Source organism: Centroberyx gerrardi, chromosome 18 (assembly GCF_048128805.1).
Source record: "Centroberyx gerrardi isolate f3 chromosome 18, fCenGer3.hap1.cur.20231027, whole genome shotgun sequence".
NCBI classification, from domain to species: Eukaryota; Metazoa; Chordata; class Actinopteri; order Beryciformes; family Berycidae; genus Centroberyx; species Centroberyx gerrardi.
Window position 1 is genome coordinate 23423675 of NC_136014.1, and position 26895 is coordinate 23450569.

The window sequence follows — 26895 nt, forward strand, 5'->3', positions numbered from 1 at the left end:
TTTATGTGTGTGATTATTTAGTAGGTTAGTAGGCTATGCCTGTATGTGCAAGTATTTCCTTTGTGTGTGTGTGTGTGTGTGTGTGTGGGAACAGCACAGTTTGATGTAAGACCTACCTGGCCTTTACACACACTGGACTGGTCTGACTACATGCCTGAGAATTACACTCACTGACAGCCTGGCTTTAACATAAGCCAAGCTGAATTAATTATTAATTATTTTGGCCTAATGTGAGTCCTCCCACTCAGTATCAAAGTGCTCCAGTCGGGCTACAAAGAAATTAAAATGTGGGTTAAAGAAAGGGGAAATTGCAGCTGCTGTGGCATAAATTAGGAGACAGAGAGAGAAAATGTGATGGGTTGAAGGAGAGATTTTCTATCTGGACAGATTTTACTCTCCAAAAATCTATTATGAATCAAAAAGCTGCCAAAACTATGATCGGAATTTGACCTCATTTGACTTGTGAATCTCATGACTGAAAGGAAACCAGGCTGAAATTTTAGGATTGCGAGCCATTTCGCTGGTAAACAAATCGGCAGGAAAAGGAGAATGGTAAATCATCGTGGGCTGAAAGGGGCGGGCCATCCTGTTTAAACAAAGATAATCTACTGGACTCACACATTGTTACAGTGGAAACTTGGATTGGTTGGTGCCCTCTGGTGCCAAACAAACAAGGCTGGGTAGGTCACTTTCAAAATGTAATCAGATTACTGTTTACCTGCTTCAGATTATAAGTAATCCTCAAACTAAACTAAACTGTAACTGGGTCACTTTGCCTAAAAGAACAGTTGAATGTGAAGCAAAATAGATTCTAACTCAGAGACTATAGTTTGATTAGTGTTAGTGTTTCATCACATACAACTATAGTCAACCATTTGGACTAATGTTTTGATCTATGATTTCAATCAAACCGCATTTTTCTCCTCGCATAACATACTCAGTAAAACAACAAATTATCTATTTTTTTAGATATTATCTATTTTTTTAAGTATCTGTAATCTGAATAGTGTTTTTCAATAACTGTAGTTCCCTACTTTTTGTAATCACATTAATCTGAATCCCATTAATCACCATGCAAGGAAAAAAACACATCAAATTTCTTGACCAAATCCCAATCAGTGAAGACTAAACAGGGGCTTTTACAAAAAACAAGCCATTAAACTTCACTGCAGCTAAAAATTGACTTTATTAAATGGTCATGGGCTATTAGGCAAGGCAAGGCAACCTTTATTTATATAGCACATTTCATACACAAATTCAATGTGCTTCACATAAAACACAAAAAATACATAATTTGTCAGGTAAATTACATTATCAACTCATAAAATGACATTAAAAATAAATAAATAAATGAAGATAAAATAGGTAAGTAAGGATATTAGGCCTGCTGCCCTCGTGATCTCCTGTTCCCCCACTAGAGTTTTTTGTCGGAGGGAGGATAAATTCGGCTCGAAATTGGGCCTTAAGTCTTCAAAGCATTCAGAATGACCTTGTGTGATACTGTACATTTGATAAATAAAACACTTTGACTTTGACATTGGTCACTGAAATCCTGAAAAGTCTCTGGAAGTCCACATCCACCTGCTGAGTTACTGGCCAGTTTGGAGATCCTTCCTGAGTTTTGTTATTGCAATTGCTTTAGTTCCATCAGCTGAACCTCGTACCTCTTCTCCATCACCCTGACTTGTTTTTGAGCCATGTTTCTCTCTTCCCTTCAGGTGTTCTCAGTACTTGACATGCTGACCGGCTTCACCTCTTCATGAACCACATTGTTCCTCCTGCTGGCCACATTATTGGTGTGCTCAGGTTGCAGCAGGAAGTCTCTTGTCAGGTCAAAACAAGAGAGACAGACAGACAGACAGACAGAGGGAGTGACAGATATTTTTTCTACTTTTGAAGAATTGAATTGAACAAATATCCATCCATCTAGCCACTTATCCCAGTCAGGGTAAATGAGTAAAGCATCCCAGATGTTTTTTCCCCAGCAGCTATCTCCAGCTCCTCATGGTCTCCTCACGCTCCCAGGCCTGCTGAGAAATGTAGTCCCTGCAGTGTCCTGGGTCTACTCTGAGGTCTCCTCCTAGTCAGCCGTAAACCTGCTGGAGGACATCCAGCCTCTCAATGTGGAGGAGCAAAGGTTTAACTCCGATGTCTCCTGGATTGCTGGAATTGCAGCAATTGCCTACAGGACCCTACCTTAGACCTACAGAACATGCGAAGAGACTCCTGCACACTGTCTATACTTGCAATTTAAAACATTTGATTGAAGAATGACGTTTCGGTTCTGAGACCTTCGACAGGAAAGATTTTAGTCACCAGTCATGAAGGTCTCAGAACCAAAACGTTGTAATTCTTACAACATAAAATGTTTTAAATTGCCCCAAGAGCAGCGATGCCCAATAGGCTAATAGGGTAACATATCATATGCCTGCAGGATACTATTAATGTCCCAAGAGCAGCATGACTGTATACAATTGGCTGTTACTAAAGGTAGAATGCCAAATGCCTGCAGTACACTATTCCTGCCCCAAGAGCAGCATTTTATAAGATATACTGACTGGAATAACAATACAAAAATAGACAGTGTGTGTGTGTGTGTGACAGTAAACTTTAAGCTGTATCCTCATGTCACCATCCAGCCCTGCCTGCTATTGGGACTTGTGTTTTCTTACTGTGAGTTTTTCTGATCCTTTATCCATGAAGGGAAGGGTGAGATGGTGTTTCTATTTTTCTGAACAGTATTTCTGAATTTCTATCACAGCAACAGTTTAGTCTTGCAAGGCAAGCCCAGTGGCTCAATTGCTGAATGATGCCAAGGGCTTTGGAGCTGGATTATAACCATTTCTTATATCGTGGTACAATTAGCAACCTAAAAGTGACAGTTTAGGTGGGTAGGTCACTTGGGTAAAAATATGATAGAAATGCCCTTTATGATGTAGCAGAAGGCTAAACTGAATTGCATATACTTCCCATCAGGGTGTTATTAGTTTAAGCAATTATCCACAAACCATTGTATTACAAAAGTTGCTTAGCAACACATGAGTAGCTGTAGGAGTGGTGAGATTGAAATTAACCATTATGTGGTCATAGGTGTGACTTTATAGTGTAGGCTATTTTACAACGGTTTCCAAGCTTCTACCGTTAAATGAAATGAGCATTGGCAGAAATCAATAACATACTCCTGTGGTACAGTTCAGTCGGATTTTAATCCACTCAGTCCTCATACACACAAACTTGTAGCAGTGTAGATATCTGCAACCCTGTCATCAGTCCCATTTTGAAGTCTTCCTCCTCATGTATCTCTCCCCCTCGCTGTCAACAGCTTCATAAAGCTGCTGGTCGTTCTCCTTCATGGCGTGCATGTAGCCCAGGTATCCCACACACAGGGTGATGGACACCAGGCCAAACGCCATCATCGGTTTGTTCTGCAAGACAACACAGCCTGAGTTATACTGAAAGGTTTTCATGGGGACCATCTTTTAACCTGATAATCTGATTCAGTGTTGGCATGGTTGGAATAATAAATCGAGTTCATGTTACGCTATCCAGTTTACTTAAAAAAAATAACGTACAGTATCGTTATGGTTTTACCTCAAAAACTCAGGATAAGTCAGGGTAACATAAACAACGACTTTTCTTTACTGGTAACTGTAATATCACTGCAAATGGTAAAAGTAATTCGTTACAGTAGCCTAACGGAAAGGCCAATCTGTCTGTTGCTGCTGCATTCACGTAAAGTGGGAATAACCGTCGTAACGATTTAACAATTGAAAGCAACGACTTTTTCACACAATCGTTTGAATTCTTGTTTTACTGCAAACCAAACGTTGCAATGTGAACCACAAACGAAAAAAAACAAGTAGCCTAGTTTTGTCCTGCCACGACATGTGAAGAGTTACGATTAAATATAATTAAGGATAATAAAACAATAAAATGATTGACGTAATGAAAATCGTTCACGTTGCTCATTTTGTTTTAAGTCAACATATCACCCCTTACTCTTGACTGCTGGTTTGTGTTTGTATTTAGTTATTGTATTGAGTTGGTGTTCATCGCCAAATCACGACTTCCCAAGCAGTATATACCACCCAGAAGCTGACTTTTAATGGTATTTTAAAGTACGAAGCTATCAACAGTCTTTCCCACAGGACTTGAATGCAGCAACATTCCAGGATTTAAGTGTTCAAGGCTCTTACTGGTTTTATGAAGAGTTCAGGGTTGACAGCCCGGAAAAGCGTCGTGGTCCGTGCGCCCCTCAGGCCGGGTGTTTTGTACCCTTTTTCCGCGGGAGCCTCCTTCCCTTTACCGGCCTCCGTGTCTGCCATATCCAGTCAAATTTATGAAAGTTCCCACTCTGGATAAATATAGGAAAAATTAAGTCTGACAGATAAACATTGCAGGTTTCTGGGCTATGTTGGCTCTCTGCGTGCAGCCATGTTTCAAAGTCATCACAATCAACGAGTGTAGTGAGAGTGACAAAAATATACAATTTAAAACCCCACAGCGCCCCCAAGTGGTTGGAATACAGTCAACACTACACATGTACAACTATAGTAACCCTATGATATTGCTTTTTAGGATACTATACAAAAATCTCATCAAAATCTTCAAAAATAAAAATTATACCACAGAAAATTCTGTTATAAAATCATTGGAGATTAGAAAAAATACCATAAAGTATGATAAAGTCACTATAGACTAATTATTGAGTATCACACACACATAAGTGTCCAGCGCAATATTATAGGAATATGATAGTGATTTTTCATTATGATTTTCTATATAACCTGTCAAGTTTATCTAATTCTATCAAAATAAAAGAGATGCAGGCCAGAACTGTATTGGAAGAGATAGGCCTAAACCTGAATGTATTATTAATTGCAAGTGTAACGCAATAGGCTATCACTCTCATCAAAATTACATGATTAGTCTCCTTACACGCCAGTGAAATCAGGAGAAAAAAACGCAGTTCGCTCCCTCATTGAGGTTCATTTATGCATTTCACCCACACAACAGGACATGGAGATGTTATTTGCATTAGAGTGCACCATGGTGATGGTTGTCAGGCTTGTGTAAATAGACAGATATTGACTCTTCTTTACTTTATACCTGTGTTTTCAACATAAAAAACACCTAGTGGAAAGCTCTTGGTCACATTTGGGATTCACAATCATTACTTTTCAATATAACCTAAAAAACTAAGATAAAGAATATAATGTTGTGAGGAAGCAGCTAGGCTATTTAAATAAGGTATTTGGTTACATAAGGTGTGGCACGGCGCTGTCCCCCCGCAGGTGCGCGAGACAGCAGAGGGAACAGGGACAAAAACCCACACAGACCTTCAATTAAAGCCAAGAGACATCCACCGGCGGTAAGTTTTCTTCTCTCATCACCTGTTTTCAAGGGTCTGCAGCTTTTATGAAATGCATCTATAAATGAGATGGGTCGACAGGTTAAAATACAGCCTAGGCCTGCTAAAACGCATTTAAATGAGAAGCGCACACAATAACTTACTGTACAATGGAGGCGCTCTGTCCTGAGAAATTAAATTTTAAATAGGAAAAACTGATAGTTGCCTAACGCTCACATCATAAAACATAGAATAAGCCATTTAGGACTAATTCTCAAAACTAAAAACTAACTTAACTCCATTTGATGCTTCAAAACCATACAGTTAGGCTACTACATGAATGTCTTACGGAAAAGAACTGTGGCAATCCTAATATCAGAGGGGTGCATAAAAATTGTAAATCTGTATAGGAATATTAGCTACATAACTTTTATGATACCATATGAGATTTTAAAAAAGGTTAGGAAAAGCTCATAACTGAGCCTACTGCTTCCCTGTTGGAACGTTAGCGTATACTATTATTATAATGATATAGGAGATACAAAGTACCATTAATAAGGTCACTAAAAAGTACAGACACTTTAAGTCCCAGTAGGAATATTAAAGTGATACTGTAGGAGATAAAAAATATCATAAAGTAGCTACCATAAGGTGAATATAAACTCACTGTTCCTATCACATACACACTACAAGTCCATTTTAAGAATATTATAGTGATACATTAGGAGATAAAAAAAAAAATACCATTAAGTATGATAAGATCCCTATAAATCACTATTGAGTGCCATAGACAAACTTTAAAGTTCCTCAACTCAGTATTATTTTTCATTAGGGATAATTTGCTGGGGTAAAAATAGGCCTGTCAATATATTTCACTTATCTAATAAATGTTGCCTTATTGTTTTACAGGAGAGTGAAGACTGAAGGAAAATGAACTGGGGCTTTTTGGAGAATGTCCTGAGCGGGGTGAACAAGTACTCCACTGTCATCGGCCGCATTTGGCTCTCCGTCGTCTTCATCTTCCGCATCCTGGTGTACGTCGCAGCGGCCGAGCAGGTGTGGAAGGACGAGCAGAAAGACTTTGTGTGCAACACCCGGCAGCCCGGCTGCGAGAACACCTGCTTCGACCACTTCTTCCCCATCTCCCAGGCCCGCCTCTGGGCCCTGCAGCTCATCATGGTGTCCACTCCTTCTCTGCTGGTGGCCCTCCATGTGGCCTACAGAGAGTACAGGGAGGCCAAGCACGGGCACAAACTCTATGAGGACCGGGGCCGGATTGACGGAGGCCTCCTCGGCACCTACATTGTCAGCCTAGTCTTCAAGACGGCCTTCGAAGTGGGCTCCCTGCTCGCTTTTTATTTCCTCTACAGCGGCTTCGAGGTGCCCATCCTGCTTCGCTGCAGCTTGGACCCTTGTCCAAACACTGTGGACTGCTACGTCTCCAAAGCCACCGAGAAGAAGATCTTCCTCTACATCATGGGCTGCACCTCCATTCTGTGCATCGCGCTAAATTTTGTGGAAATGCTGTACATTGTGTGGAAGCAGTGCTGGAAGTGTTTCAGGAAGAGGTACGTCTCTGTGCAGGGGAGGGCTTACTGTCACTGCCCTCCACCTGCTGCCACTGTCAACAAGTCCGCCACACTGCAGCCCACACCAAACAAAGAAGCAAAACCACAACAGCCATCGTCGACAAATGAAAACCAGCCGGACCTGTCTTAAATGGGATTGACTGAAAGTTCCTTTTCCCATAAAGACCTGAATAACTCTCCGTCAACTGTTACCAACAAATACATGGACAATGGTCACATTTAATGTTTCAGTTTTCAGACAGTAACTTGTAGTAGAATGAGAACTGTTTTCAGGGGCCAAGGTTAAAGAGCACAACTGAAGAATTCAACTCTTCCAAAACAATAAGCCATTTCTTAGATATGGGGAAAAATGGGCAGCTGATATCTTGCTTAAGCAGAAAGCAAACACTCTTATTGAGCTTGAGTATTTACCTGAATCATGTCACTCTTAACCTAACTCCCATTAACTATAGAAACGGGCCGATTTAATATCCCAGAGGAACAGAGATCGTGTCTATTATGAGAGTTACGAGACGTAGAGAATGAAATCGATTTTGTTTTACAGTCCTTTGTACGATGATTTGAGACATGGCAACCTTGAATGGTTTTCTTTGGAGGATGGACAAAAGACTTGAACCGATGTTTTCAAAAGCATTATTCAGCACTGCTCAGTATGTAAATACAGCTTAGGAAAGAAGAAATAATGTTTTGTTCATAAAAGATGTGTGAGTAAGGAGAATGTTTTTATTTATAAAAGTGAGACGCATAAGAACTCCAATTATAGTTAACCTTCTGTAGATATATCAATCCTGAGTATGTATACATTTATAACTTCTATAAACTTTGTATATGTTGTGCATCTTTCATTGTATATGCTTCATATTGTGTCTTATGAGCCAATGTAGGCTGGGCACCCCATGGTGCGTGAAACAAACACTGAACTTTAGCTTTTTAATTTTAGAAAACAGCAATTTAATACTATTTAATTGCTATCATTATGTTGCTTAAGTGCAATAAGAATCATTATAACAAGTGATCACTGACAATACCACCTCACCTAAGCTTTAAGTACTTCCCCTCCTCTCCCCTTGCCCTGATGTGAACCACTTCTACCCAGGTGTATATGCTTTTGTACTTGGTTGTAATTTCTGGGGATAACAGTACATTTTCTAGTTCAGAACTCATTACACTATAGCATATAGCTCATTTGATTGCAAAAACACTTACGCAAAATCAGTCTCCCATTCACTCTCCATGCAGCAGCTCCGGGTCACATTAGACCATACAACATACAGGAAATTCCTCAATTGGGTGGTGTTTAACTTCTATTTAAATCAAATGAAAATTGCACAGTCGGAAAATGCAATTAAAAAACAGCAAGTAAAATTTGTTGTAATAAAAGCTGTTCATTTAATTATATTAAGACTGCTGGTGGCAGTAGGTGATTCAAAACAGTATATATACACACAGACACAACTTCAACATCTTCAAATCACAAACTATACACAACATTACAATCCATTTGAGTGTCCATTTGTCTATAAGTAGTCCCATGGGGATAATTAAGACACCATAAGCTGGTGTCATGTTTTACTTTCTTCGCAATTTTCATCAATTCTCAGTGGATTTTATAGTCCATAAATATAAACATGCTATACACTTTCCTATAAAAAGACAGGAATTTTGCAGAGACAATATTACAGTATATTTCAAAACTCATGTTTTTTGAATAATTGGATATTAAAAAAACAAAAACAAACATTTTATATGTAGGGCACCAGTCTGCAGCAGATTTCACTCATTCTACTCCTGAGATTCTATGTTTAGAAAAAAAAAAAAAAAAAATCAGTCAGTCATTTTTTTCCAGTATCACTGTAGGTCGCATGTCCTGAAGTTGTTTCAACAGAAGTTCAGTGACATCTGAATAGGCTCCATCTACAACAATTCTAACCTTACTAAGGGATTTCAAATTTTGACGGTTACTGAACTCCACGCAGGTTTCTTTGGCGTCCAAGCATGAACTGGATGTTGTTTTTCTCAACATTCCTGGCAGCTCAACCTTCCTCTTCAAGGGATATTCAGACTTATTTGATTGCTCCAAGAACTTCAAGAAGGACATTTCAAAACCCATGGGTTTAAAAGAGGTCAACGGTGCAGTCTGCTCATTCATCTCCTCCTGCAGTGGGGCAGGGCAAGATGAGGAGTCCGATTCATCATCCCTGTTGTAAACTACATGACTTTTTGTTGACCTTGGGATCTTCTTGCGTTTCACAATTTTTTCAATCAGTTTTCGCGGACGTCCTCTTTTGCGTTTGACTACCACAGAGCCGTCAGAGCAAGGTTCAGAACTTTCATCATTTGACAGTTTGCTGTCAAACAACGCAGCAGGGATCTCCGCGGTCACCCTTTTCCTCAAGACAGGCTTTGAACATTCATATTCACTTCCTTCTAGGCCAGTGTCTGCCGTGTCCTCTGTCTCTGACAGGTCAGAGGTATTCTCTGATTTGGAATCGTCACTCCTGATTGAGCGGTATTTCTGCCTGGACAACTTTTTGCAGAATATGAAGTGGCTCCTCTGCTCTTCCAGGTACTTTTCTGAGAGTCCATGTCCCATGTAATGCTTCATTATGCTCCGCTCTGACTTCATGACAGACTCACAACCCTTTATCATACAGGGGTACTGTAGAGCAGATTTCTTTGTGCACATTGCAGATGCCTCTTCCTTAGATTTCAAGGAGGGTTTTCCATATTTAGTCCAGTGATTGTTTTTTGCCTTGTCAGTCTTCTTTTTGTCACTTCCCCTCTGTGGGATCTTTTTATTGCTCTCAATGTTTTCTTTCCCATTGCTTGTCTTTGTAATTTGGTAATGGGAATTCTTGGAGTTCTGTTTCACACCTTCTTCAGTTATCTGTTGATTCATCAGTTTAAGTTGGTAAATCTCGTGATGCTTTTTCATTGTATGTCTGAGTAGGTTTGACTTTGTGGCATACACACGGTCACAGCCTTCAATGTCACACTTGAACATCCCATTTACTGGTTCGGGTTTGGACAGTTTTACATCTTCATGCTCTTCTTTGACATGTCCAATATACTTCCAGAAAGCAGTGAAGAATGCTGTGCATCCCTGCTGACCACAAGCAAACCTGCCAAGGTTGATGCTGGACAAGAGAGCACCGGCCTTATCAAGGCTGAATTCGTGGAGTTGGAGATAATGCTGCAAAAGGCTGGGAACTTCTTGAAAAACTCTTGAACAGTCCCTCTCTTGGCATCTGAATTCTGAAACTTGAGGGACCTCACCCTCTGGCTCCTCCTCATGGTCCTTCGACTCGTCCAGTCCCTCAGTCTGATCCTGCTCTTTGTTCACCTCCAACGCTGACAGAGCAGACTGGTGAACAGCCCTGTAGTGGAGGATCAAATTTTGCTGGATAGTAAAGGCTGCTACACAGCCTTGATGAACGCAGCGATATGGTCTGTACGGACTAAAGGCATTGTCTTCGGGCTTCTTCTCCTTTGTCTTCTTGGTAACATCTATGCTTGTCTTAACCATTGCCTGCTTGTTGATATTGGATTGTTTGTCTGGAGACTGAGACACACTAGCCTGAAGAGGGGCAGAGGGACCCTGGGTCGGATGAGTTGACACTACTGGCAAATGGGCTCCAGCTTGTTGACCACTCACATATTGAGTGGGCACTGTGGAGAAGGGTCTACGCTGTCCATCTGACCAATGTTCTGCAGCAGGGCCTGGTTGTAGAGGCTGCACAGCCAACGTGGAGGTCTGGGCCTTTGCCATTGCAGTTAATTCTTGGTTGTGCATGGGAATTGTTTGCTGGGGATGAATTCCTGTGGAGTGATTGTCATCTTGCAATTTCTGATTAGTTATATCCATGTTTGTATGTTGTCCAAAAGCCGGTGATGGGTATTCTTGTTTTACTACATCTTGGAGTGAATATGGATGTGTTCTGCTCTCCACTAATGAATGAGCAGCAATGGTGGTTTGGGCAGCTGGAACTGGGTTTCCACCACCACTTGACTGGTTCTGAATGTTGGATGCGGCAGCTTTGGCTAACTTGCGTTTCATGTCTAGATCTGCAATTTCGTCAAGTGACAATTTGTGAGCTGACTGGTAGTGAGCACGGAGGTTTGAGTTACGGGTGAATGTTTTACTACATTTTTGACAGCAGAAAGGTGCAAATTTCCCATGTTTTTTCTTAACCACATTTATCATCTCATATGTGTAGTTGTGACTTTTAGAGAGGTGTTTCCATAGTGCCTCAGATGACATGGACCTAAACGTGCAGTCGTCACTCTCACAAGCAAACGGCTTGACAGAGGTTGACAAAGCTGAGCTATGTGAATCAACCTTTGTTGACCCTGTCTCACTGTGAATATTGTTGCTATTTTGTTTCATGGAGGATGACATCTGATCAGATATCTCTCTGACCAAATCAAGCCTTTCAAATGCACTCTGAATTTCCATCATCCATTGTTGTTGGCTTGCAGTTAACTGAGTGGGCCCAAAATCTACATCACTGGCCACTATGCTGGTTGGGGTCAGTACCTCATGCTGCGGGGTAGAGGCTTCTCTGAAACAAGTAAAGCTTTGCATGTTCACCGCTCCTTGAATTTCGCCAGAAGATGCAGGGGTTATTACTGAGTTTGTTTGAATGATCTGCCCTGCACTAGCTGTGTCAATCATTGCATCTTGAGGGATTTGATGGAGTCCAGCATTTTTGAAAGTACTGCACGTTGGACCTAATGACATGGGACTCTTTAAAATGGCATTAGGGTCAATGCTGACTGAATGACATAAGCTGTTTCTACGTTGGAAGTCCCCAGCCAAAATCTGCTCCCGCAGTCTCTTCTTTACATCTTGTTCAGTGCTCCTCCTCTGTGTCTCAGTCTGCTTGCCACTTGTTGATGCTGGACTAAGCTGAGGATCTGGTAACTGGTTCTGCTTCACTGGGTTTGAAATTGTATCTGGTGTCTGACTGGTCGTCCCAGAGCAATACCCATCACTGAGGATTTCTCCAGGGGTCACGTGGTCTGTGGGAACACTGCCAGGAAGACCAGCAGATGAGTTTTCTGAGAGGATCTGAGACAGAAGGGGGTCAGGGAAATCACTATTGCCAAATGCAGCAACACTTGACTGAGGGTAATGGCCTGTATAGGAGTTGTCCTCCCTCTTCACCTGGACACTTCCAGTATGTTGTATGACTGAGCTCTCTGGCAAACGCTCAACAGCTCCATAGGGAACACATGGGTTTTGGAACAATGGCTGGGGAACAGGTTGTTGCTCAAACAGATCGGCCATGTTTGAATCAGCCATGATTTGTTTAAGAATATCATCACTTGATTCACCATTCCCATAAGCTGGCAAATTAGCTTGTGGATAATTAGGGGTGGGAAAATCTTTTGTTCCTATTGAATTACTTGTAACTGATTGACAAGGCTTCTCCTGATAAACTGTAGCAGGATTAAAAGATAACTGTGGTTGAAGGGTGTTTACAGTTTGCTCTGAATTGAGAAGGTCAAGAAATGACGTTGGCAAGTCTGTGTTCAGGTCCGTCTCATCAAATGTTTTGCAGTGTGAACGCTTGGACAAATGACCTCCAAGGGATTTAGGACTGTCAAACTCTCTAAAACACCTGCAACAAAGAAATTTGCCATCTCTAATAATGGCTGGCCACTTTGTTCTTTTGTTTCTTTTTACTCGCTTTGGAATTTCCTGAATATTTCTGGAAATTACTTGGCCATTTTGAGATTGATTGTTATGGCTTGCTTGGCATGCACTGTTTGAAGAGGGGAGATTTGACTGCACAGGATTCTGCATTGTCTTTGTTATTTCTGGGCCCCTGGAATTAGAGACAGAATTGTTTTGCATCTGTGATGTATATGGCAGAAGAGAATTTCCCATTTGTTGAGATACTCCTTTTGCACTGTCCATGTAAGAGGGTAAAACAGACTGAGACCTATTTTCCATCAGTGGTGATTGAAGGGGCTCTGCAGGTCTGCTCATGCTAGATCCCATCATGGAGCAAGACGGGATACCAAGTGCCAGAACTCCATTGGTATCATCCATTTGTGGTATCCCTTGCATGTTAGATGGATAGACTTGGGAGGAGCCACAGTTTTGAATTTGTTCATTTCCAGGAGCTGAATGCCAATTTTGATTTGCTGCAACTTGAGACTGCACTGGCATTAATGGATTTGGAGTGCTTCCTAACTGAGACAGAACAATGGGATCTAAGACATTTTCCATATGTACAGGGGTATTCTGGTTTTGATTGGATGAGGAATGGGAAGGTGGAGTAGCATAGTTTGAGCTTGGAACCATGTTTGTAAAAGGGGGTGGTTGAATAACGTTCTGCCTCTGAACTCCGTGCATTGGGACTCCGTTGCCCTGTTGGTTCTCAAGTGAAGCAACTGAGTTGGGATTTCCGACAGATAACGTGCTCGGTGGTGTAGCGTGGGTAATCTTGATATTTTTTCGAGCAATTTTCCATTGCTCATAGAAGTCTGGATGAACAGTTTTCATATGCTTGGTAACACTTCTGTAGGAGCTGTAGTGCCTTGTACATGTTTCATATGCACAGTGATATCGCTCTCTCTCTCCTGCAGGGGGAACTGTACTAGCTGAGGAAATCATTGAGTTCTCTGGCCTGTTCCCAGTTGGTGGCAGAGGGGTTACTGTTGGAGGAAGTGGTTGAGACATTACTGCTGGCATGGTGTCCTGCTGTGGGCCTACTGTTAACAGGTTGTTAGTACACATGGCCTGGAGCTGTTCTGGCAATGGTATGTTGCAGTCAGAGTTGTATCTCACTGATCCAGCATTTACATTACTGGAGAACATTTGTGGCTGGCCTTGTAAGACATTTGTATGACAGGTATGTGACAATTCATCTATATTAGCTTCAAATTGAGGTATTAGTTGATTCTGTAGGGCTGGTTTCAAATAATCAAAAGAACGAGCATCTGAACTATCTCTACATCTATTAGGATCAGACAAGTGGCAATTCATAGACGACTGGATCACAGAATTATCTGAAAACTGTGTCTGACTGACTGAGAACAAAGGCTGATCTTGGGGTTCACTTTTGACGGTATATTGCTCTAAGGTTTCCTCAAGTCCTTGTGAAGAATTCAGCAAGCTCTCAATGGACTGTGCCACCCTTCCATGGTCTGGATGAAAAGTGCTTTCATCGTTACAGTTCCTTGAGTCTTGGGAAATTTCCTGTTTAAGGGGAGTGTGATCAGAGAGCATTCGCTCAATCAGTGATGGACCAAGGTCTGCATTTTGTGAGGTCTGTTGCTCCAAAGCTGGGCTTTCCTCCTCTTGAGTGGCATGCTCCTCCTGGTGCAAATCCAGCTGAGTTTGTGAATGGAATACCTTTCCACAGTCCAGGACTTTACAAGTGAACGTTTTATAATGTTGCGCCTCGTGGTCGTACAGTTTGAAGGCTTCATTAAAAATCTTTCCACAATTTGGAAACATGCATCTGGCCTTAAAAACAGCATGTTCCTTCCTGTGTACAAGGAGTTCAGTGTTAGACAGGAAACTGGCCTTGCAATTCAACTGTATACAAATGTAAGGCTTCACACCACAGTGGACTTGTAAGTGATCATTAAGGTGGGTGACATTAACAAACTGGCGACGGCAGTACTGACAAACAACCTTTTTGCTCTGCATTTCGAGGTAACGCTTTGCCTCCTCATTCTCCCCATGAGCTTTAACATGTGCAAGAAGATTTTTGAAAAACTTGAAACTCTTTCTGCAGCTTGCGACAGGGCACATGTTTTCCTCGCTATTTTCTGTCTTACACCCAGCAACTCTGGTCTGAACAGTGTGAGTCAACCCATTATGCCCTTGGGAATCACCATTTTCCCTTGTATAAAGTTGATTTTCTGTCTTAGCCTTTAATGCTGCAATAACAGGGGCAGCTGTTTTAGGATTAGCCAATTTCTTGTTTGTTTTCATTGCAGTTAGCCTTTCCTTGCATGACTGCTTAACATGTGATGCTACATGAGGAACCAATGTGTCTTTTGAGGTAAAAGTTTCAGTACATATTGGGCAGCTGTATAGTCCACCTTTAAAATGAGTCTGTGCATGGCGTACAATCCTGTGGCCGAGAAATTCTTTGTCACACAACACACAGTACTGCATATACGCCTGCCAGTTTCTAAACCTGGCAGATATGAAACCTTTTTCTCTCAGTTTCTTTATCTCTCTGTTTTTCTGTCTCTTGTCAGTTATTTCCCTCAGTTCATTGGTGGTGTCCACAAAGCAGTCTGAGACATCCTTATACCCTTCCTGACCGAGGGCCTCTTCTTCTTCCTCGGGAGCGCCGGGACTCTCACTATCATTCAGCAAGTCAATGGATGACACTATGGAAGCCTCTTCTCCCATAAGCGCTAGACACTGACGCTTCAGTGTTTTCCAGTCCCAGAACTCCGGGTCAAAAGGCCACTGGGTCTTAAAAACCAGCAGGAGCTCGCAGCGTAGCGAGTTGGGAACAGGCATGTTCTCCTCCTCTAGTTTCTGATCCGGTTCGTTGTAAAGAGTCTCCACGGCGTAGTATGAATCCACTGTGGGCTCCAGGAGGAACTCTGTCAGCTGGCAGGCTCGCTTGACTTCCAGGTCAGTGGGAAGCAAACAGGAAATAGTTTTACATACAGTGGTCTTTGTGTTTCCGTCATTTGATTCCATCTGCAAAGCCCTTATGCACATTTCGATGCACACTGGCAGTCCAACGCTGTCAAGCTATGAGAAAGAGAATAAGGGGATGCGTCATTTAAGCTGATACAGACAGGGCAAAAACTATTCCAAAACTCACCAGCTACTTCCACTATTACTGTTATTTTTATTTTTTTAGAATAGAGTAACACTTCCAAATGATGGTGTGTTATCTCCTGGTTGGGTACACAAACTTTCCATTCACAATAACAAAAAAAACCCAAACAATATTTGGCTTGTGGCGGGTGTTAATTTCACACCCCAATAACAAGTCGAAGAGGGGAGCCCTAATGAATCATTACTTTTTCTTAAACAGACTGACTGTATTTTCTGCATTTTATGTGGCAAAGCCCACCCATCTGGCATTAAGGTTAACTAAAACAAACAATAAATGTAATGGCACTCGATTGCATTTAGAATTTTTTAGCCTCCAAGTAACTACATTGAGCATTGTTTTTATATGGAAACCAAATCTGTCATATTTAATTCAGCATGTTAGAACATTTTCCATCAATACTCTATGGAGAATTCCAGCCTGTCTCGCCAAGATTTGAATGCAACCACCAGAGGGTGACGATGACTTCCCCTGCTCATAGGACCCACATCTGATAAATAACACAACAGCTGACTGTTTACTGACCTCTGATTGGATGACTTTAATGAGGAACAGGATGTGATACACTGTTTTGGAGAGTAAGGACATCTGCCGGCATCTGTCAAGGAAGGCCTGCTCTGATGGCTCCAATCGCTTCAGCAGCTTGCTCCAAAACAGAGTGAGCTCCCTGGTGAGAGGAAAGTGAAAATATTGTCTATACTCAGTTCAAACTGAACCTGAACCTTCAACTAGTCTACATATTAGCCATTTGTGTGTATGTATGTAAAGACTCCTACATATCAATCAAGGACATGAATGGGCTTCAAGTAAAGCCACATATTGATTTCTTGCCAAGTGAGTTATTGTGTGCATTTCATGGTTCAATCATACTGAATTAATGAATATGCACATGCAGACCAATATTGTATTATAATCTGAGATGCTCCAAGTACTCCATTTTTGGAGTACATCATATCCTGTTTAACCTGAAAATCCCATATAAAAATTCCGAGAAAGGGTAATATGATACCTAGAATTTATGACACTATGTGATATTGAGGGTTAAATCAATTTTATTCCTTTGATAATTGATTTTCATGGAGTGTAAGCGCAGCTTCCGTGGAAAAATTCCAATTATTCAGTTCATTCAAGTATACATACATAGATATTTGTGAGTGGGATATGTAGACACATATAAACAGTCTTATGAGCGACAATATTAAATATTGTGTGTATGGAGACGTGCTTAATCAGTATGTTAATTGTTTTGCTCTGTCAAGGGGAAATGACTAAAGTTTTTACCGTTGCATATCAAACAGGCAAGTCCTATGTAGATGAACTTCAAATGGAGTGACTGTTGTTTTCTTACCAAGCGCAGTATGTATCTCCTTGGAGAAGCTGGCGGGTCAGGAAGGCAGAGCATAAGCTGAAAGCTGCCCTCTCATCCCCCTCCGATTCCAGGTTACAGATCATCTCTAATGCATCACGGCAATCCACCTTAGAAAGCTGTAGAGAGAAACGCAATGCATAACAGTTACCTGAAGAGTTAAAACACAATATATCCAGTTTGGGAGAAATTCATAACCTGAAGTTTATCATTCAATATTTCAAAATCACAGAGGATCCAGTCTGTAAAAGTGTTATAATGTTGTCAACCGAGGACTTAAGTTAGTCACTATCCCTTAAAAGGTTCTGGGAATTGTTCCAATTTTATGCCATTTGTCTTTTCTTTTTTTAAATGGTGGATCTAATGTCTAATTCAGCAGTGGTGGGAAACCATGGGACTACAATGACTTTATTCCAGTATATCTATGGAACAATATTATATGTGTAATAGTAATAGAAATGTCCAAGTACTTAATGAAAATCCTGCATTAAGACTATTAGTTAGAATGCTCTTTCATAGGTTAATGATCAAGTTAATAAACTGGAATAAACACATTGTAAAATGAAATGTTAACACTGTAAAATGTAGGCTAAAGAATGATATGATTTAGTCAAATGTTCCCTAAAACACAAATTGGGTCAATGTAAAGAATGTGTACTTTTATCATAACAAACAATCCATATAAAAACAGTTTTAGCACTGAAACCCACAACACAACCAAAACTAAGACCAAAACAGTGACCGATGTGGAGCAAAAACAAAATTATTCTCAATCACTGCTAATAAAAAGATAGTGGGTGCAGAGCAGCAGGGTGGTGCAGGGAGTTGGGGGACTGTCCGTCCTTCCACCCTGCTTTACTGTCCTTGAGCAAGAACCTGAATCCCTACCAGCTCCAGGGGCCTGCTCTGCAGGGAACAGCAACACATTTCAACAGAGAACCTATTCATGTGTGAAACTGCGGACCAAAACATTAGCAGCACCAAATCATCTGCTAGTGCCAACAACTTAAAATGTTGGTGGCATTAGTGCCACCAGTGGAAAAATTTAATCTGGAGCCTGACATTTTATATGCAATATTCAAGAAGACTTGGCTCTGGATGCTGGCTTGAACTATGCTGACAGCATGAAAACCTGTTCTTAAGAGTAGCCTGCCACCTTGTGGATGATGAACTGGCAAAAGGAACAGAAACAGGTCCAACAGGAAGCCTGCAGCATGCAGCAGCAGGCACGACACTGACAGGATGGGTAAGACTTTTACATCAAGGTGAACTGAAACATTGTTACGCCTTTTTTCTTTGTACAGGGAAGTTTAACCTCTTCTTCCCTGCCGCCCCCGCCACTGGATCCACCATTACAAATGCAGGTTGCACGGCCAAGCTTTGTTGAAACCCACAGAACTTTATTTTATATTCTAGTCAAGATAACAAGTGTGTCATGCTGAATTACAGGGAAATGTGTAGAAAATGATGCACAAACATCTACATTTTTTCCATTTGATGTAATGGTGCAGCCATAAAAAACATGGCGTCTTGTATTTTAATATTTCATTCAATATAAGCAGCTAGAGCTTCAAGAAAGCGTTGGAACGAGCAGATACAGAATATGGATGTGACATTGTTTTTTTTTTTAACTTTGAAGCTGCTTATGGGGAAATTTAAGGGTAAAGTCAGCTAAAGTCAGGGAACAAGGGGTTAAAGACTTGTAGAAATCTGTCCTGGGTTTCCCATTCAGTCCTCAATCTTCATGCTCTGCCAGCTCAAAAGTCTCTACTTAGGGACAACCGCACTCACTACCAGAAAGGTTCAGGTATTGAATCATGAATTTAGTTAGCAGTGAGTTAATCTGAGTAGTGTGTACCAGAACCGCTCTGGACAACTGGCACATTATGTGCAACATGCATTCCACAGACAGGTAAATTACAGCAAAGAGCACAGACAAGTCCATCATGCTTAGCTAAAGTTACAGGGACTGGAATCAGATTTGTTTTGACTCTCCCCCACTGACGCCAAAATCTCAGCCACAATCTCTGACTTTTATTTACAAGGCCCGGTTCACTTGTATTTAGGCAGTGTGAATGTAAACAAACCAAATACAAAAATGCAACAAGTAAACCGTTCCAACTGGACCAAAGAAAACAAACGGTACGTGTGATCGCACCCTTAATCCGAACAGTACAACTGATACTTTTCCCCTTTTTTCCTTCTGTGTTTCACCATTTACAAGCTAATAAACTAACTATAAACTCAACTTAACTTACCTCGTGCATCAGCTGATCCTGTTCTGAGGTAGCACAGAGGCAGACAAGATGCATCTGCTTGAAGTGTCCCTTCCCTTCGAATGCAGGACACTCGGAGCATGTCTTCGCCAGCAGAGCAGCTTTCCCCATCTGGTTCTCTTTGATCAGATGCTTCACTCTCATCTCCAACAAGACCGGCCCCTCCAGCGCCAGAAATCCATCTACTGCAAGTCAGAGGAAATCCTGATAACTTCTGTCTGTTCTGACTCTTTAATTGCGCCTTGATGGTTTTAAATGCGTAACAGGAGTGCATGCATCATTTTAAGAACTGTAAACAAAAACTGTAAATGCTTGCACTGTCAACTTCCCATTAGCAACTATGTAACTGTCACTTGTAGAAAAATAATCTACCCATTAGATCAAAACAACAGAAATTATATTTTCTGTTACTGCTTTCTTTTATGAACAGGAAAACAGGGTAAATGAGATTTTAACAATTTGACAGTTAAGAGTAATAGAAAGCCACATTGACAAGCATCTCCAAAATGCATTTAGAAATATGTTGGTGACATATAGGACTTGATGGATGCCATGCTGACAGTGGCTACGCAATGTGACTGTCAACAAGGCTACTACACTCTACAGCTCAACATTATGTGAAATAACAGACCTACAACTGCATAAAACCAGGGTTCCTACATATTTTCAGTTTCATAATTTCAGACTTTTTCCAGACCTGAATTTCTTGGCTCTATTTGAGGGTTTTGGTCAGCATGCATGTGATGAATGTTGACAGTGATTGGGCAGTATGACAGTCGACTAGGCCGTATCAATCTATTACTAAAGATTATTCCTCACAACAACAAATATCACAATATGTGACATGATAGTGAGTCTGTAACTATATAAAATGTGTAGTCAAAATGTTTATCAGGAGTGAACAATCCCCCATACTTTTTCTGACTTTGTGAGCAATTCAAAAAGTTTTTCACAGCTGGGATATTATCACATTCATTTTCCAAACTTGTCCAGACCTGTGCAGGAACCCAGAGTAAAATGAGACCCACCTTGCTCTGTCTGTAAGTTCTCACTGGACAGAAGGCCTTGCAGGACCCTGTTGGTCCAAACACCGGTGTGCTGGCCCAAAGCAGACAGCATGGACAGCTGGGTGATGCCATTCTCCTGCAGCTTGGCGTGGGCATACTGCACACAACAGAAGGGCTACGTCACTTAACAGGCACAACCCAAAAGTTACATTTTGAGTATATTCATGTAAGTTCTTGGCAGAGTTTGACTAGTAGATGGAAAACAAGCTTTTGGAAACTTTAATCATTACTCAAAATATAGGTCTGCTTTACTTAACACTAGGAAGGCCAATTAATTTTGGGGGTCAAATCAGCTGTCAGTTGATGGTGGCTTGGCCTTTCTAGTGTTTAATGATAAAATTACAAATGTAAACAAACCATTTAGAGCTCCAAAGCATGTGACAAGTTCAGTTTTTGCATACTGTCAAGTTGTCAGGAGTGAAACAATATCTTAAATTCAAAAACTCACTGTATAAACAAAGCCAGCGGTAGGGTGACAGTGTTTCAACATGGGGTGCCATACTTCAGTGACAGTTCTAGCCTTTAACAGACTGACAGCTGTATATTTATCTCTCCATGAAACTGACAAGCCTGTGCTTTACCTGGACAGACGACTTGAATTCTTTCCATAAGCCATCTGGAACTTCCTCCTTTAGTGAAAGCAAAAGCTCCACAAAACTCCTGTACAAGGAATGGAGAAGCAACCAAAACAGGTTCATGTTAACACACCAGCTATCAAGTACAGTCAAGTACAGCACTTTCAACATGGGCGCCTACAGTTCCATAGGCTTTTAGCGAGCAAGGAATAACGTACCTTTTAAACCGGAGTGCACTCAGCATAATGATTATGAGCGTAAAACCTATAGAGAAGCTATAATTAATCAAATCTCTTTTATTAGTACTCACAGCGAGAGCCTTTCAAGCACAAGGGGAACATTTTCACACTGTGGGGATAGGTATGGAGAGGCCTGGGCATAGCTCAGCAGGGCCACCATGTAGACTTCCACCAGGGGCAGAGGGTCTTCCTCAATCCTCCAACGGCCTGCATACTCCAACAGTGTCTGCAGAGAGGAAACCAAAGGCATTAACTCACCAAATGGCAATTTAAGAGACTGTGTTTTGATTGAAAATTCATTGGTTTCTTTTAGGGAAGTCCTTTTCCTGAGCATTAAGATTAGGCTACAACTTTTAATGTTATTCTGTCAGTGTCAGTTATGCTGACAGTTTCAATGTAATAACACAAGGTAACAAATGAAGGAGCTGTCTTCCAAAATTAAATATTCACTATTTGAAAAAACATGTCAATCACCTACTCTAACAAAACACCATCTGATATAACAGTAAAACTCATTATGGAATAAGACTATGGTTACAGGCTATCAGGATATCTTTGCTCACAATATGACATTTTTAAAGCAATAATCTGTGACATTTTCACATAAATAAATGTCCGTCTTGCTACTACTCATTTATTGCCGACTGATATAACACAATAGTGATTCAACCTATATCCAGTTCATAAAAGTTTTTACTTTTGCTGTTCTAAACACCCGGTGTCTGGTAGCTCTTTCCTGGTTTGTTTGGAATAAACAGAAGAAGAACTGGGTAGTTAGCATGTGCAGGGATAGCCACCGTAGCTGAACAGACAAAGACAAGAGCGCCACCTACAGAAACTTAAACTTCATCAACAGAAAATCCAAGGAAAAAGACGTCACAGTCCCCGCCCACACTGTTTGATTGACAGGTGATCTCTAGGAAATGCAGTGCAGGAACACCACAGAAATGACCGCTTTGCACCAAAGATATGGCTAAAATCAAAAAACAACAATCTCGTGGATTTCCATTTTAAGGATGCAGTCACTTGCATATTTTAGCAAAAAATATCCATAATGATTTTCCTTCCTGAAACGGACACATGGTGTGTGAAACGTGGCCCTTAAAGTTGATCCATGCTGAATTATGATGCAAAAGATACAACACCTACTGACACGTTTTCCCTGTTGTAGCAGCCTAGTCATTATGAGCGTTCATGCTGGCCTTTGGTAAGGAGAGAGAGAGAGGGGGAGGCTTGTCAGGCTGGCTGTATACCTGCAGGGAAGAAGCAGCCTGCAGGGAAGTGGACCGAGCTGTGCGCAGACAAACGGCTCCATTTACAGAACACACTCTCTCCTTCTCAGATGTCTCAAGTTCAGCCTACACACACTCGTGATCTTCCACCCACGGCATCTCCCTCTGAGCGGTTTACTCTACTGGGTGTTATATGGTCAAGAAAAACAATACTGACTTGCACAAGGCAGCAGAAACTCCTATACCATGACAGAGGGATCAATTTAAAGCCTCTGAGGTGGTTAGAGGGCAATGTATGTGCGGGGGAGGCACAAGGCCTGAGAATGATAGATTTGGACAAAATGAGCACACATATTCAACAGAAACGCAATTCACTTTCAACTGTTTAAGATAGAATTTGATTGGAATCAATGAAGAATGCCATTTAATCTGGCTTTTGTTAACTTTTATTGGCCTGAATGGAGTCAGTCTAGGTGAATTAGGAGGACCGGGGGGGGGGACTGTCTGGCAAACACTACTGTAGGTGTCTCACTGCAGGAACAGGTTTCTTGACAACCATACTCCCAGAACTGTCCTACAGAGTACTAGGATACTATAACATACATAGTTAAAGCAATTTAAAACAACCCCTCCATCTTATGATTTCCATTTAAGTTTTAACCCAGACTGCAAACAACTGTCTTATCAAATGCAACCAAATGTTATCAGCATTTGGCTGGCGGTTGATGTTTTGATGTTTACTGGGTGTATTTGCTCCCACCCCATATTGAAACAAGTAAATATATCATCCCCCATGAATGATGCAGGCGCCCCTTGGGCCAATCAGTAACAAGTAAACAAACATTATAGCATCCCGCCGAAGTTGCTTCAAAATCCAATCACTGGCTTCCGAGATATCGTGCGTGAAGCACAACAATTGTAGTAGCGCTACCCAGGCCAATCAGTGTCATGACACGCATCATTTCCCAAAGATTTGTCGAAATCCAATCAGTAGCGTCCAAGACATTGCGTGTGATGGACAGACTGAGGCCCATCTATAATCCCTCCCCTGATTTCATCATGGGAAACAATCAGAAAATTCCTGTGAACCCAGCATTCTGTCTGTCTGTTCACACTGCATCAATTACAAAAATTGTAAGGAGTGCATAAGTAATGTTTCACTTTTCAGAGAGGACATAAATCTAGCTCTAGTGATCTGGTCAGACAGACTGTGTTGCTTTCATAGTGTCTTCACTGCACTTCAGAAGCTGTTCAAAGTAGATAAAAAGAAATGATACAAAGTAAAGGCCTGAATATTGCCAACTGTCTTAGGGAAATGTCTCTAGGTGGTACATGAATTCATAAAGAAGAATACCTTGCAAAAAAATGAGATTCACACTCACATAACATGTTTTTGTTTAGGCCTATTCTTACACAAAAACTAAAAATGACTGTTTCACCCTAAGGCTGGTGACATGATGAAGCCTTAGGGCAAAATGTCATTTTTTGTTTATTCTTTCACAAAAACTGCAGAGACATGGTATGTGAGTGCAGATCTCAGTTTTTGCAAGTCATTTCCAAATGATAACCCGATATTATGATAATGATAACAGTCAAAAATGTTTCAAGGGACCACAACATTCTTGTAAGCGGACCTAACTGACACTAAGACTAGAAAAGCATGATTTAATCTTGTTTGTCTGGTGTAAAGTACAATCGTGTAAAATCTGATTAAATAATGCTTCTCCAATCACCATTAGTAGGTTTTACATACTATTTTGGAGAAAAACAAAACCTTTTCATCGGCAGATTGTTCTTTTAGTTTACAGATTTTAGTTATCAGATTTACAGCAACTAGCCCCAAGCTAACTGTTACTGTCTTCACTGTATTAGTAGTACTGTTGACCATGCCCAGAAGTGGTGTAGTAGTTAAGACTCCTGCCTCTGCAACAACAGGTTAACTTGCTGGCCTAGGATCAAATCTTGTGAGAACCGTCTCACCATTGTCTCTCCCCGTCTATGTAAAGTCCCTACCTTTCCTTCTGGCTCAAGAGATAAATACCTAGAGGTGACTGAAGATGAATACACAATAAAAAAAGAACCGTAGGCAAGCACGCAACCCATAAAACATCCAGAGCAATAAACTTCAGCTGCAAGGCTTTGCTTTGGGTCAGAGGTTTCATATCAGAGTGGGCTGGCTGTCATAAGTGTAGAGGTTGGGTTTGGTTTTTATCACTTACTGGCTCTCTCTGCACTTCAAAACATGATAACCTCTTCGTTCCTAATTTCTAAAAAGCCCCCACTGTTACTTTGAAATAAGTATGGAACTAAAAATCATGCATCATGCTATCAGTAATCAGGGACTGATTGCTCTCAAATTTCAGGGAATGATTACACTCTTGAGACTCTTTCTGCACCACATTAAATGTGTCAACATCAGTTTCCCATGCTCATTAAACTCAGACTTATTTTCAACAAAATTATATTGGTCTCCAGGCATCAGAACTACAGTAGGCCATTTGATGATGTGCCTCAAGCCCTCCACGTGAGCTCATTGTAAAGGCACTGATACACAAGGCAACTTTTGGGGGGCAACACTGCTGGGCAACAGTGCCCACAAAGTTGCCTCTGCATTGTTGCTTTTATCATACTGGTACATTTTACTGCCAGGAAATACCTTAATAGATTTTAGCCAAGTGTCTCGCTTGCCTGTTGCTGGAGGCGTTGACCATGTATACTGCCACAAAAATTGCTTTAGTGGCACCACCATACGTGCAGCATTGCAGATCCACTCTCCCTTCCCCAGATGTGCTCACACAACACCTAAAGCCCATTAATTCCAGCCACAGAACTGTACAGAGATGGATTACTAAAGGGCAACGTATGATAAAATAACCTAAATTTAGTTTATACAACTGACGTGAATAATGATGCGCCTGCCCTGCACATGCTCGCGTAAATAGAGGCACGTACTAACACACCCACTAAATGTATTTCAGCAAACACGTTCTTACTGTTCCCTTGTGCAATCCTGTCAAATAAATACTACCTTATATGTTACACATGGTGGTTTGGAACGACCAGGTCGTGGTTTCATGCACAATTTGGGACATTAGCAGAAAGGCTAAATGCTGAGTGGAAGCGAAAGCCATTTGCTAGCTTGAAAGCTAACGCCAGAGACAATCGGTGAAATAATTGTCACGTGCACGCGCATGCAGCCAAACATGCAAGACTCAAAAGCTAAGCTAATTGTATGTAGCGCTACCGTTAGCTAACTGACATGCTAACGTTTAGCCTGGGTTGATGGCTGGTTACTAGTAGCTTGCACGAAATTATAAGAGCCATCATGTATGAACCTGTGACAACCAGTTTGCGATATATAGTTGGCTCGTTGTCTACAATGAATTGATTTTTAACATTAGTAGCGCGAGCCAGTTCTTGCAGACACAGCAGTTAGCTACGGTATGCTAGTAGAAAGGTACGCTAGCTATACTGATAGCCGGAGTGAGTTTGATTTGCGCGATCTACTTCACCGGGTAGTCGGAGTTTAACCACTCCAGTTGCTTCGATTCTGTGACTTTATTGGCCCAAACACCAATAATAACAACCCCGCCCATTCGGGCATACTTCGGCTTTAAATCATGCGTGTCCTGGGCTATCCAGAGGAACCAGAACGTAACGTTACCAGTAACCTAGCTACTGCTAGCTAGTTAGCTAGCTAGCTGGTTAGCTAAATACCGTGAGGGAACATACCCGACAGAACTCTTGGCAATATTGAGAAGAGGACTGGGCCGGAGAGTCTGTGCTTTCGTTAACCACGACTTCTTGCAGATCTTGCAAACGTTGTCTAAGTGCCCCAATCGTTGCACTGATACCGCTCTCAGAACTACGGTCCTGTTCGGCCTCTTCGTCCGCCATCTTCACACCCAACTCCAGCGCGTACCACTGCCGCGTACGTATTCAGCACGACACAATGTTTACGCACTGATGCAAACAAGGTCCCCTGCTGGCATTACTGCATAGTTCAGTGCAGAAAATATAGAGGCTGCTGAAAGATGTGGATACAGCACTATGCAGCATGTGCCCCATTGTTTTTCTTTGTGCTTTTGGCCTTTCAGTTTTCAGACGTTTTGGTCAATTGGTGGTTTCATGCACGCATATTATACAGGCAAACATTATGCACATCACAGAAAGGCCTACTGGTAGTTCATCATAATATGGAGTAGATATAAAATAACAGGAACATAGTGTGACAGCAATGGTTTTTTTTGCCACTAATGAGTGAAGAATACACTTTATTCAAAAGGCCTAAACTGAGTAAAACAAGCAACACATTAATTTGTAACCTTTTTTATTTGAAAAAGCACAACATCACACTCCATATTGCCAATAGACAG

At 41.3% G+C, this 26895-nt stretch overlaps 3 protein-coding genes across 4 annotated transcripts; 1 reads left to right on the plus strand and 2 right to left on the minus strand.

Annotated features, from left to right (window-relative positions):
- Positions 1 to 3187: 3187 nt before the first annotated feature.
- smim8 (small integral membrane protein 8) lies at positions 3188 to 4465 on the minus strand. Its single transcript, XM_071927426.2, has 2 exons — positions 4197 to 4465; positions 3188 to 3425 (listed from the first exon to the last, which is right to left on the minus strand). Exons 1-2 carry the CDS (start codon positions 4323 to 4325, stop codon positions 3267 to 3269), a joined length of 288 nt encoding a protein of 95 aa, XP_071783527.2. The 5' UTR covers positions 4326 to 4465; the 3' UTR covers positions 3188 to 3266.
- Positions 4466 to 5273: 808 nt separating this feature from the next.
- gjb7 (gap junction protein beta 7) lies at positions 5274 to 7905 on the plus strand. Its single transcript, XM_071927416.2, has 2 exons — positions 5274 to 5371; positions 6260 to 7905. Exon 2 carries the CDS (start codon positions 6281 to 6283, stop codon positions 7067 to 7069), a length of 789 nt encoding a protein of 262 aa, XP_071783517.1. The 5' UTR covers positions 5274 to 5371; positions 6260 to 6280; the 3' UTR covers positions 7070 to 7905.
- Positions 7906 to 8065: 160 nt separating this feature from the next.
- znf292b (zinc finger protein 292b) lies at positions 8066 to 26416 on the minus strand. 2 transcript variants are annotated; one of them, XM_078289752.1, is made up of 8 exons: positions 26252 to 26416; positions 21359 to 21513; positions 21055 to 21133; positions 20435 to 20570; positions 19389 to 19588; positions 17113 to 17249; positions 16290 to 16431; positions 8066 to 15676 (listed from the first exon to the last, which is right to left on the minus strand). In XM_078289752.1, exons 1-8 carry the CDS (start codon positions 26414 to 26416, stop codon positions 8768 to 8770), a joined length of 7923 nt encoding a protein of 2640 aa, XP_078145878.1. In that variant the 3' UTR covers positions 8066 to 8767. The 2 variants fall into 2 exon arrangements, with proteins under 2 accessions (XP_078145878.1, XP_078145877.1); XM_078289751.1 differs by having other exon boundaries at positions 19389 to 19591.
- Between the last annotated feature and the right edge of the window lie 479 nt (positions 26417 to 26895).

Coding starts and splice junctions, on each gene's coding strand:
- smim8 (XM_071927426.2), bottom strand. CDS start 4,325: ATGGCAGACACGGAGGCCGGTAAAGGGAAGGAGGCTCCCGCGGAAAAA. Junction 3,426..4,196: donor CTGAACTCTTCATAAAACCA/GTAAGAGCCTTG, acceptor GTTGTCTTGCAG/AACAAACCGATGATGGCGTT.
- gjb7 (XM_071927416.2), top strand. CDS start 6,281: ATGAACTGGGGCTTTTTGGAGAATGTCCTGAGCGGGGTGAACAAGTAC.
- znf292b (XM_078289751.1), bottom strand. CDS start 26,416: ATGGCGGACGAAGAGGCCGAACAGGACCGTAGTTCTGAGAGCGGTATC. Junction 21,514..26,251: donor ATTGCCAAGAGTTCTGTCGG/GTATGTTCCCTC, acceptor TCCTCTCTGCAG/ACACTGTTGGAGTATGCAGG. Junction 15,677..16,289: donor TTAAAGTCATCCAATCAGAG/GTCAGTAAACAG, acceptor TCTTTCTCATAG/CTTGACAGCGTTGGACTGCC.